Here is a 13,234-nt window from a genome sequence, read left to right as displayed (position 1 = left end):
TCACCCAGTCTCCACCTGGGCAAGGCAAGTAAGAGCTCCCTTAGTACTCAAATTCCAGCCAACCATCCTCCATATTTAATGAATCACTTCACAATTTCCAACACAAACTTGAGAAACAAAATTTCATCTTCTGTCTGGGCAAATTTCAGACTTCCAGTCTCATTGTTAGACTTGCCAACTCTAGTTAATGTGCTTTGTTAACTCTGGTGGATGACTAGCAGAACAGAACAGTCATCCATGATTTGCCTCAATTTTTCACTCTTAGGATGGCCTGCTATGAAAATTCCACAACTCTACCAACACAACAAAATGAAATGTGCTCCTAAATGTGCCTTTAACATCTATCCTCACCCTGTCAAGGATGCTTCCTTTGTTCTGTCTATTCCAAAACTCTCAACCACTTTGAAACAGTAAACCAATTTGTTTTCTCTTTCGCAGTTTTAATGAAAGATCTTGGACTTGAAATCTGAAGTATTTCTCTTTTCCCCAGGTGCCACATGACCCTCAGTGTGCTTCCAGCTTTTGCTGCTTTCACAAAAAGATCAATAACCAAATCTAGACTACCTTAACACGAAAGAAACATACATACAACACTGGAACAGTGCCCTTGGCCCACTGAGTCCTCTCCAACCATCAAGTATCACATTTAAATTCCTACATTCCCAATAGCTTGCCCCAGAGTCTACAAAACACCGACACACAAGAGACCATTTAAAGTGGCCAATTAATCTACCAACCACTGTTTTTAAGATGGGGGCGAGAGTGGGGTGGGACAAGGGAGGGGAGGAGGGCTGGAAAGAACCCTGGCAATAGCAGGGAGAATGTAAAAACCCAGGATTGAACCCAAGTTGCTGGCACCAGAAGGCAGCAACAGCTCTTATTATCTTAGATTTCATATAAAGGGAGAATCAGGCAAACATAAATTTTTTGACAAGAATTATTTTATATAATATTTTTATTTCATTAGGGCAGGGACACATGGTTGAAATAGAAGAATTACACAGTACAACCTGGTCCAATACCTTAACCTCCTGAATTATAAGCAAGTCAAGCTTAAAATGTCATGATCAAAAACTGACTGATAACTATTAACCATAAAATAACCAGCTATACTGTATCAGTATCTTTAATTCTAGCTTTTTCTAGTTTTTCTCAGCTTACAGAATAAATTTGTAAATGGAACCAATGATCCAGTTGCTCCAAAAACATTCATTACTTTCATTCCTTGTATTCTGGCACATTCAGATTTCTGTAGTTGTAAGTGATTTTAAATATTTTGGATAACTTTTGAGACTCACCAAGCTTTATAATATCCATTTTCATATGAAATCATGAATGATCCATTGGCTCAACTGTTCCCTCTATTTCCTGACTATCCATTTCTTCAAGGTCTTCGTTCAAAAGGGCTGCATCATGAACCTTACATGATGGTATGGATGAATAGGATAAGAGTTCCACACCTGTTGTTGTTGTTGTTTCCATACCTAAATTTTCATTGTCACCTGGTTGTGGAGTGATAGATGGTTGCTCTGGGGTATCCATTTGAAGACTTTCAGTTCTCGTTATTGATGGGACAGAAGTAGTAGTAGAATGCGACTTTGATTCATGAATATCACTAGGGATTGATTCTTCGGCACTCTGGTCCCGCAAGTGTTTATCCATGGAGGCTTGAATAGAAGATACCATCTCCTGCAACTTCTTCCGTTGTGCTTCAACTAAATTGGGGTCCAGTTGCCTACCATCTCGCATTGTTACAAAACCAGGTGCCATTCGTATTAGGTGACTATCTCCACTACTGGATTTGGGTGGAGAAGCCTCTTGCTTGGGACTAGACTTGCTCGTAGCACAATCAAGATCAGTTGCTGAGGAACTGCCTGTTTGTTTTCTAGGTATCTGCATTTCCCTGCTGTGCCTCTGCTCCAACTGTTGGCTGCTTGAAGCAGTCCCTAGGGAATGGCCTTTTCCCTGGAAAGCAGTGACATTTGGCATTTGTTCAGATTTTTTCCGCACAACACCTCCACTTCCAAGTTTCATCCCACCATGTGAGGAAGGACTTCCCTCTCTACTTCTTGGTCCTCCCTCAGACCGTAACTGACTTAAGGCCTCTTTGATCATATTGTCAATGTCAGGGCCAATGGGAATGTGTCCTGCTGGATCAATGCACAACTCCAGTCTGTTGTCTGCCCCATTGTAAACAAATGTTTTACCAGGAAGGTGTGGAAGTGTGAAGTGCTTGCCATCAGCCAACCCTAAGTAGAAGAATAAATAGCAAAAATAAAGTATTAGAATCTGTTGCCATTTTTAAAAAATAGTATTATGATCTCCATTTCAAAACAATGGTACTGTCACTTTGAAAAAATAGAATTTCTTTGGTAATATTAAATTCTCATAAGTTTCCAAATGACATGACAGATTAAGCAGTCAATTCATATGCAATGTGCTGCGTTAATGGCAAATCTGAATTGCCTTCAAATGCTACTTCATTCATCAGAATTAACTGGGATATTAAACTCTTACACCCTGGCTTTGCTTTCACAAGTTCACAGCGAACAAATGCTTTTGAATTATATGCACCCCATAAAACATTAACAGGCTTACCTCTGTTGTGTAGAAACTGCAAACTCATCCAGTCTACTGAAATGCAAAGATAATCCCACTACTCTCCATTACCCAAGCTTTTCATTTTTCTGCTACAAACCAGTTTCTTATCCCTGTCCATGCCTCCTTCAACCACAATTTTAATACATACAAAAAGTTTAGGAAACAACTTATCATCAGTACCCATCGTCAGACTTCTGCCTCTAACCCTTCCCTCCTACATTGTTCTCTATATTTTTCTATCAGCCATGTGCCTATTTAAGAGTTCCCCAAATGTTCCGAATGTTTCTGTCTCAACCATCACTGCAGCAGGACATTTCACAAACTCACCACTCAAAAAAAACCTTCCTGACATCTCCCCAATAAATTTCTTCAATCGCCTTAAAATTATTCCCACTAATATTAACCATTTCTGCCTTTGAAAAGTCTGTTATCCACTCAATCTATTCTTATATTGTACATCTCTATCAAGTCTCATCTCATCCTCCTTCATTCCAAAGAGAAAAGCCCCAGCTCGCTCAACCTATCCTCACAAGATGCTAATTCTCCTCTGCACCCTCTCTAAAGCTTCTACATCCTTACTATAATGAACTGAACACAATATTCCAAGTGTGATCTAACCAGGGTTTTCTAGAGCTGCAACATTACCTCATAGCTTTGAACTTAGTACCTCACAGCTTTGAACTTAGTCCCCCAACCAATTAAGGCCAATGCACCATACACCTCCTTAACTACCCTATCAACTTCCATGGCAACTTTAAGGGATCCCTCCACACTGATAAAAATCCTGCCCTTAACCCATATTCTTCCTTTAAATGCCATCTTCCAAAGTGAAGTCTTCACACTTCTCTAGGTTGAACTCCATTTGCTACTTCTCAACCCAGATCTGCATCCTGTCAGTGACCTCCAGCCATCTGGTACTACTCCTGTGGCCTGTGAGTACACAACTTTACTTGCTTCCCATAGTAACCTTAAGTATATCCTGTTCAGCCGCAGCCACTTACCTGTCCCAATGTTTTTCAAAAATTCCAGCACATCCTCTTTCTTAACATTGATATGTTCTAGCACAAACTCATTTTATGCTGTCCTCACAAATCTCAAGGTCCCTCTCACTGGTGAATACTGAAGCGAAGTATTCACTATGGACCTCTACTATCTCACACAGGGCATGTTTCATCTTCTATTCCCAATTGGTCCTATCCTTACACTAATCAGCCTCCTAATCTTCACATACGTGTATAATGTCTTGCGGGGGGAGGGGGGGGGGTTTACCTTAACCTTATTCACCAAGGCCTTCTCACGCCTCTTCTAGCTCTCTTACGTCCATAGTTCAGCTCCTTCCTGGCTACTAAACAACACCTTAGAGCCTGTCTGATCCTTGCTTCCTAGCCTTAAGATTCCTTCTTCCTCTTGACAAGATGCTCCACATCTCCCGTCAACCAGGTTTCCTTCATCATACCATCCTTTCCCTGCCTCAACGGGGCAAATGTATCCAGAACCCCATGCAAGTGCTCCCTGAACAATGTCCATATTTCTATTGTGTATTTCCCAGAGTACATCCATTAACAATTACCATTACCAGTTCCTGCCTAATAGCATCAGAATTGCCCCTCCCCCAATTAAATACTTTCCCATAGTGTCCGTTCCTGATCCTGTCCAAGGCTATGGTGAAGACCAGGGGAATTGTGGTCACTGTTATCTCTATATTTATTGTCAAGTTTCAGGCTCATCGATTCATACAATGACATTTGATGCTGTTCAAATCTAACCTTCCGATCTAATATTACTTAGTTCCCACAGTATTTAATAATTATTTGCATATTATAAATTCTCTTTTAAAATCAGCACAGGTCTCTGAAAATGATATTGTGAACTCATTGCAATTTTAAACAATCCAGCAAGTCCCAGAGTTGTTTACAACTTGTTAAACACTTTTGTGTACATTATTGTAGTTTTGAACTTTGGTTCAAGATGGCTTACAGAAAGTAACAATGTTTTAACCATTCAGTGAATTTTGAAAACCCAACCACAGAAGAATTTTGCAATTATTGTTGTAATGCATTCTAACAATAGCAACACTTACTATACTGTACATTTGCAAGAAAAGAATATTTCCATACCCCCTCTCCCCCCCCCCCCCCGGGGAAAGCTTCAACTCTTTTCCCGAAAGGAAGAATTCAAATCCAGGGAAAATAACAAGCTGTGGCAATAAAGAAAGGATGTTGATGTCTATCAATTGGGAGGAGAACTGCAAGAAGGGATAAACAATAGTGGACTGAACAAAATTAAATGCAGAAGCCACAATAACACATGGAGGAGGGAGGAGAGAAAATAGAGATCAGGCTGAAAAAAATGGGGCTGGGAGAACAGGCAGTAGAGGTAAACAACAGAAGGGGTTGAAAAAAAACATAAGAATTAAGAAAACAAAACTTGAAGGTCAGGAGGGGGGACATCACCAATATCGTCTTTATCAGGTGCACGGTACAGAAAAAGGCCCTTTGACCCAACTTGCCCATGCTAACTAGGGTTGCCAACTTTCTCACTCCCAAATAAGGGTCAAAAGTAGTAGTCAAATACGGGACACTTGTGTTTACTCAGAGGAAGACTACCGTGACCATGAAGCCTTGCGCAGGCACCTGTGTGCGCATACGTAAGTGCCAATGCTTTTCTACAAATCAGTTTTGGCTTAATCTTCCATATTCTGTTGAGTGAAACTACACTGTACATACATTATTTCTACTTTATATAGGGTGTATATTTATCATATCATTCCTGCTTTTACTATACGTTAGTGTTATTTTAGGTTTTATGTGTTACTTGGTTTGATTTGGTAGGTTATTTTTGGGTCTGGGAACACTCAAAAATTTTTCCCATATAAATTAATAGTAATTGCTTCTTCGCTTTATGCCATTTCGGCTTACGAACTGTTTCAAAGAAATGCTCTACTTTAGCAGGGGAAATATGGGACAAGGGCGGTCCCGTATGGGACAAACCAATTTAGCCCAATATATGGGACAGTTGGCAACCTTAATGCTAACTGTGGTGCCTAACTACATCAATCCCATTTGCCTGTATTAAGCCCTTATCCCTACCTATCCAAGTGCCTTTTCAAATTTCCACCTCTATCACTTCCTCTGACAGATTGTGTAGAGAATCTCTCTCAGACTTCATTAAGTTTCTCCCTCTCACCTTAAAAATGGCTCTCAACTTTCAGACTGCCCTACCATGGGAAAAAGAAAAATAATCTAATAAACCTTTTTAAAGTAACCCCTTAGCCTCTGATGCTCGAGTGAGAACAAAACTAGCTTATCAAATCCCTCCTTGCAAGTCAAAACCTCCATTCCAGTCAATATTCTGATGCACCTCTTCTGCATTCTTATCATTGCTACAGTGTGGCAATGAAAACTGTACATAATTCTCCAAAAGCAGTTTATCTCATGTCTTATTTTGTTTACAGCCAGCGCGGAACAGGCCCTTCCAGCCCAATGAGCCACACCACCCAGCAACCCGTCTATTTAACACTTGCCTAATCATAGGAAAACCCCGAGCTGTAATAAGTACACTACCAAGTGCAGCTCCAATAACCAGATCCTTTACACAAGTTACTCCAGCTAAAACAATTTGCTTGCAATGAAGGCTTTGAAATGTAATTTAAAAAAATAAAATATCTCCAATAATTCAACACCATCTCCCGCTCACCTTAAAACTATGCAGAGTGACAAAGAAACCTTAAGGGCCATCTATATTTGTGTTTACTGTAAAATGGCACTTCTTTCCTTGAAACTTTCCAAACTTTAAATTAATAAGCTATATTTAAAAGTTAATGGAAAATGTTCTCAAATTCATTATCTAGATTGTTATGCAAATACCAGAGGATATGCACTTAAAAGTGAGAGGGGGGAAGTTTAAACGAGATATATGAAGCAACTTTCTAATTACACAGACATTGGTAGGTGCCCGGAATAGATTGCTAGAGGTAGTGATGGAAATAGATATGATAGTGGCATTTCAGAGGCTTTTATATAGACTATGAATATGCAGAATCGTGTGCAGACAGAAGAGTTTTGGCTTAGTCTGGCATCATGCTCTACAGGCATTGTCAGCTGAAGGACCTGCTCCTGAGCTGCACTGTTCTGAAACAGACAAGTACATTTTTGAAGAAATGATAGTTTGGAAATTTGAGATAAATGCCTGCTGGATGATGAACTGAGACTAAGGTTATGGGCCTAGTCTGGCTGCTCCGAATTTATGGACTAAATTTGGTTCAGAATGCTGTTGCTTGCTTTTATTGTTTACATGATTTGTGTTCCCCACGCCACCCCACCGCCTTTCTCTGCACATTGGGTGCCGGTCTTTTTTTTTAAAAAATGGTTTCTTTCAGGTTTCTTGCTTTGTGACCACCTGGAAGCAGATGAATCTCAAGTTTGTATAATTTATACATTCTTTGATAACAAATGTACTTTGGATCCTTTGATGTATCATAATTTCTCATACAAAAGTACTCAGTTTAATCATGAAAATTAATATCAAGTACATAAACTTTCAATGGCTCATGAATAAATAATATTAAATATATTAATCTTTTCAGCTACTAAGGGGAGGTAGTAACTTTTTGTTCCTGTAGTTACTTATTTCATTGATTTATTTCCTATTCAGTCTTTCTTGATTGATCACTCAATCTTGGTATCTTTCTATATGAGAAAATGTTTAGGCTTCACAATTGCTTTCAATTTCCACATAAACTGGTGACTCAAAGTATACAAAATAATTTTTTTTAAATATTTAAAGCATCGCTATGAAAACAAAAACTCTATTCATTTTCAAAAGATTTTCTAGATTAAAGCAGCCCTTGAGCACAAAGGTTCTGAGTCATACTAAAGCAAAACAACCATTAAATAAATAAAATTGGTTAACATTGGCACCTTTTGTACTACTAACTAATTTATAAAAATAAATGGGAGTCAAGACTGTTTTAAACATGCATAAGTTATAATGCTTTGTAGTTTCAAATGTTCAATATTTTTATGATAAAGTAAAAGGACATCATATATAGTTAAGAAAATAAAGGGGAAAGAAATACAAACAGAAGATGAAAAATAAAGTCTTGAACCTGAATTTAAACAAAGATGTAACAAAAGCAGCTATACTACGAAGTGGAGATAAACTCAAACTAATAAAATTAAACCCAAATATACAATCTAAATGGTACTTTGAGAAGGTACCAAAGATTACAAAAGTTCGAAATGTTTAGGATATATTTAGTTAGCTGCTCTACAGAAAATGAATGAGCACTGGAAAGATATCATAGAATCAGAATAAGACAGCACAAAAACAGGCCCTTCGGCCCAACTCATCCACACCGATCGTGGTGCCATCAAGCTAATCCCATTTGCCTGATTTTGGTCCAAATCCCTCTAAAGCCTCCCATCCAAACAGCCTTTAAATGTTATTATTGTGCCTGGCTCAACCACTTCCTCTGGCAGCTTATTCCACATAGGCACAACCTTCTGCACCAAGTAGTTTCTCCTCTCTTCACCTTTACATCTTTCATCTCAAACCCATGTCATCTACTGTTTTAAGTTTCCCTTTCCTGGGGAAAAAGTTTATGTGCCTTCACCCTATCTGTATCCTTCAGGATTTTACACCCCTCAGTCTCCTAAATTTACCTTGAAGGCAAGAGAGCTTCAATAGATGTTGATACCAGCGCAGAAGGAACAGTGATGTGTGAACAGGATATTAAGTAAGGAACAATTAAAAATACATGGCAGAGGTTCATTGAGGTAAACTATGCCTGACTGGCATAATTGAGTGGGAGGATAACTTATATTGATAATGGAAATACAGTGGATGTTGTGTATATTAGTCTTTTTTTATGATCAATAGTCATTTTTAAGATTGGGCTGATGTCAACAGTGATAATTTCTAGAAGTTAACATTTGAAACCTGACATAGTTTTAGCATCTTCATATGACACAAAAATAGAGAATGAGGTTAACACAGAACAGCACAAGTCATTTGTATCCAGCTGAGAGCGGCTTATTTTATAAGCAAATTAAGATCCAGGAACAATTGCATACAAGTATTTATTTTCCCATTTCTGGAAGTTTCTGTAAGATTTTCAGGAAATTTCAGCAAGATTGTCATCAATCCAATAAAAAGCCATCTGCTTTGTGATGGGTTTTTTTTTAAAAAAAAACATTAATTGATAATGCAGACATTTCCCTGCAGATTCCTGTTCAGACCTATCTATAACAGGTTGCACTTAAATATTTCCCTATTAACTAAGGATCTACAAAGTGATGAAAGCTGCAATGATGAAAATTGTAATGCGATTTGAACTTACCTACATCCTTCTTCATTGCATTATAGAACACACCACCTTCTTCAAATAAGTGTGGTAGCTTCTTTGCATAGGACCAAACATCTTCTCCTAAACATTGCAACACAAAGAAGTTATAGTTCCAAGCAGCTCATCAATTTACCCTTAAAGTATCTACTACACCATCAGTATTAGATAAGAGATTAAAATATTATGATGAATGGAAGAACCCACATTTCATCCGAAACCAATTTGTTTTCTTTATTTCAAAACTCATTTATATAGTTTTTAATTTTGATTCATTGTACAGTCCTAATTAGAAGGTTAGATTCACAAACCATCCTTAAGCCTCAAAAATATACATGAAATAGACTGAAAGAAATATGTATGAATAGTTTGATTTATTTTCCCCAGAGATTTTGATTATGCTTTATGTGCAATTTGTTGAAATCTATTTCAAAAATAAAATGGGAAATGCAAATCACAATGCATATACCACGTTATAATCAAAGCCATTTGGTGAAAAATGTCTTAGGGGTAAAAGTTGTAAAAATATTAAAATAGGTTTATTTGTCATGTACACATCAAAATATATTGTGAAATGTGTCACTTTTTAATGTTAAGCTATGTCAGTGAAAATTGCTTTGAAGTCCGCATGGCTTCTGGCACCAACATAGCATGCCCACAATTCATTAAGTCACACCGTACATCTTTGAAATATGGGAGGAAACCAGAGCACCTGGAAGTAACCAATACAGTAATGGGGAGAACACAAAATCTGCTTACAAACAGATTGCAAGATTCTAGCTGGACATTCTGATCCATTGTAGAACTATTTTCAACATTACAAAATAAAAGCACAAATTAGTCGTGAAAAGCTAAATTTTGGATGATATCCTACAATTGATGTTCCCCACCCCCCCCCCCCCACCAAAATAAACAGAATCACTAACTTATTGACTGGGAACAACCACTTGGGTAAGCACATCTACAAATTCAACAGGGAGCTGCTCATGCTACTCCTACTTCTCAGCTCTCAGTTCACAGCCTCGCAGGACAAGTTACATCAAAAGTATTACTAACCAATACTTCTGCCTCCACCGTGGTCTTCAGAGAAAACAATTATCCTCAAGCTCTCTCTAATCTTTCTACCTCTTAACAAGTCAAGATTAGCCAGCCTAAAGTAGTATGTATTCACTGGACCTCTTATAATATTGTACACCTCAGTTAAATATCTCCTCAGCCTTTCTTTAATGAAAAGAACCACAGTGCAGTCAATTTTCCCCCCAAACTCAAATCTTCGCAAATTTCTTCTGTAGATTTTCTAATTACTATCACACTGTTCTGGTAATGTGATGTATCGGGTGTCAGGGAGGGGTAGCACCTCTGGTTGGGGAACATGTCGTTTCCTTTTCAGGCGGTTTGTAAACCTTTGGTCCCCACCTGGCACTCAGCTCTAACCTGTGACTCCCTGTAGCTGTTTGCATGCGACAGCAGCCACACCCCAGGCAACCGTTTCAACAAGCCAGCTAAACCAGGTGAGGATAGCCAACGGGTCTCAACCCCTCAGAGATAGTGAGTTGTCTATCCCAGCATGAGAGGACGAGACCAATGGCAGGTCCAACGGTCAAGAAGGTGGTCTCTGCAAGTGTCGTAGAGCACGACAAGACACAGATGTCCTGGTCATTTGCTGCGCCTAGTCCCATCTTGTCTTGCCACTGGATCCAGATGGGAATTGGGAAGACAGAGGCTGACGCTGCGTAACTCTCCCTCACTTAAATCCAAATCAAGCACTAGCCTCGACACCATCATTAAAAAAAAGCCAGCTGGTGGCACAGTGGCATCAATGCTGGACTTTGGGGCGAGAGGTCCCAAGTTGGAATCTGGCCAGCTCCCTTGCACGCTCTCCATTCGTGCTGGGTTGAGTGTCAAGGTAGCAACTTGACCTCGTAAAAAGTACTAATGGTATCAAGGTCTTCATCGATGACGATGGACGAACCTTAATGTGGTGAACTCAAAAGAAAGCAGAACTCTAGCTTTAAGCTCAATTAACATTTCGAACAATTCTAGCTTAACCTCTATTAAATTACATTCTACTGCTTAGCTGTAAAGTATCCCATGCAGCTATTTAATCAATCATGCAACTTTCAGGGATCAGTTTTTAAACCATCTTTATCTTCTCAGATTGCCAATGATTTTCACCTCAAATTTCTTTGATTTAAATTTTACTTTCCTACTTCTCTGCACACCTGACTTGTGATTTCCCAGAGTCCTGGCTTTTCCCACTCATTCCCAATCACACTGCCAATTTTTTTATATCACTTGAAATCTCTCAATCATGGCTCCTCTATTTGTCTAAGTCCTTGACGGACGACACAAGGGGCAAAGATATATTACTGTTCCCAATGGCAACCTCATGCAAATGAGGTTTCTACATCCAATTCACCCAGAAGGGAAGCACAGTGGTTCAGCTTGTAGACCTGCTGTCTCACAGCATCAATAACCCTGACCTTGTCTGCTGACTGTATGGAATCGACATGTTTTCTGGCATAGGATTTCTGAGTATTGTGGTTTCTTCAAAGATCCTAAAGTTCTGGGGTTTATAGGTTAATTAGACACTGTAAATTCACTCCAGTGTGTAGGTGAGTGGTAGAATCTGGGAGAAGGTGAAATCAATGTGGACAACATAAAATGGAATGAATGTAGGATTTGAGTTAAATTTGGATGGTTAATGGTTGGTGCGGTCTTATTGGGACGAAGACCCCATTTCAGTACTGCAACTGTGTATGTTTTAAGATAACACCTTTATTTGCCATTCACATGAATAGTATTTTTAAGTATTCAAGTCCTGTTCTACAGTTTACAGGAAGTTCATTGACATCCAGTAAACTGCAACCCTGCTGTGATATTCTAAGTTGTGTATCATTAACTGTCTTTTCACAATTTGCATTCCTTTTCAGTCCAAACTTCTAAATTTATACTGAAGTCCAAAAACTTGACAAAGCTTGTGCTTAGAAATGCTGGTACTTCATGTTTTACTGCTGCAAAATCCAAGCCCAGAATGATTGTTAGGAATATTCTAACAGAACCCAGCTGGGTCCAGCTGAAATAGCACATTGAGTTCTACATGCCACATAACAAGTTCAACAATTCAAACTCAAAACCTCAAAGGCATTGTTAATGTTGTAAACTTCCACTGTAATATATCATGCAAACAAATTAACCTTTCTATTAAACAAGTATGCACATCATTTGTAAACTCTTAAGATAGGTTCATAAATTCCCATCAAAATAGAACAAACTGAAAATGTAGGATCGTCAACTTAATTTGGATATTATTTGCATTTGATCTTGGCTTCATACAATACCAGAAAAGCTTCCAAATGCATTTTTGTATTCAAATTTAGTAAGCTGTGAACTTCAAACTAAGGACAAATATATGAATTGATCAGAGTATCCTTAACTTTCAGATGTTATATGTTTAAAGCTTCACTCTTTTTAAAAAAAAATACCATCTAGCATCTCAACCGGTACCACAGAAGTTAATCTTGAAAATGAAGGCTTAAGTGTACGTTCTGTTACCCTCTCTAAATGTAAACCAACTTTGACAATGACTGAAAATCCTACTTTCAATTTTTATGCACTAAAGTATGTTGGAAGGCCAAACTGAAGCAACAATCTGTTCATAAAGTCAATTGCAATATTATTCAATTATATACAGATCTTTGAATACTTTATTTTACTCAATTTCAAAAGTTGTACTTTGTATAAAAAATAACTATTAAATGGTGAATGCAGGGGGGAAAATATTACCTACTGAATATTGACAGGACCAGATAATGGATATAGAGGGGATGGGTCCAATAGTGGGAGAGTTTAGGAAAGGCTAGGAATCCTGCAGCATGCAACTCACCTCCTGACTTCCCAAAACCTGTCCACCATCTACACGGCTCAGGTCAGGAGTGTAATGGAATACTCGCCACTCACCTGAGTGCACCTCCATCAACACTCAAGAAACTTGACACCATCCAGTACAAGGCAACCCATTTGATTGGTACCCCTTAAACAAGCATACAATCCCTCCACCATTGACAAACAGTTGCAGCAGTGTGTACCATCTACAAGATTCCCTGTAACCACACACCAAAGTTCCTAAGGCAGCACCTTCCAGACCCACGACCACTACCATCTAGAAGGACGAGAACAGCAGATACCTGGAAAAAACACCACATGGAAATCCCCCTCCAAGTCACTCACCATCCTTCATTGTTGCTGGGTCAAAAATCATGGAATTCCTTCCCTAACAGCACTGTGGGT

The 13,234-nt window shown here is 38.7% G+C and overlaps 1 protein-coding gene across 1 annotated transcript in view; it reads right to left on the bottom strand.

Annotated features, from left to right (window-relative positions):
* The window catches only part of vcpip1 (valosin containing protein (p97)/p47 complex interacting protein 1), a 31,040-nt gene that overhangs the window by 9,555 nt on the left and 8,251 nt on the right, over positions 1-13,234 (bottom strand). The window contains exons 2-3 of the mRNA XM_073041220.1: positions 8,942-9,028; positions 1,299-2,249 (exon numbers count right to left, since the gene is read on the bottom strand). Of these exons, the coding sequence (XP_072897321.1) occupies positions 1,330-2,249; positions 8,942-9,028 (1,007 nt within the window). The 3' untranslated portion in view covers positions 1,299-1,329. The remainder of the gene's footprint in view (positions 1-1,298; positions 2,250-8,941; positions 9,029-13,234) is intronic.

This window comes from Hemitrygon akajei, chromosome 1 (genome assembly GCF_048418815.1).
Source record: "Hemitrygon akajei chromosome 1, sHemAka1.3, whole genome shotgun sequence".
Lineage (NCBI taxonomy): Eukaryota > Metazoa > Chordata > Chondrichthyes > Myliobatiformes > Dasyatidae > Hemitrygon > Hemitrygon akajei.
This window is presented reverse-complemented; position numbering and strand designations above follow the sequence as displayed.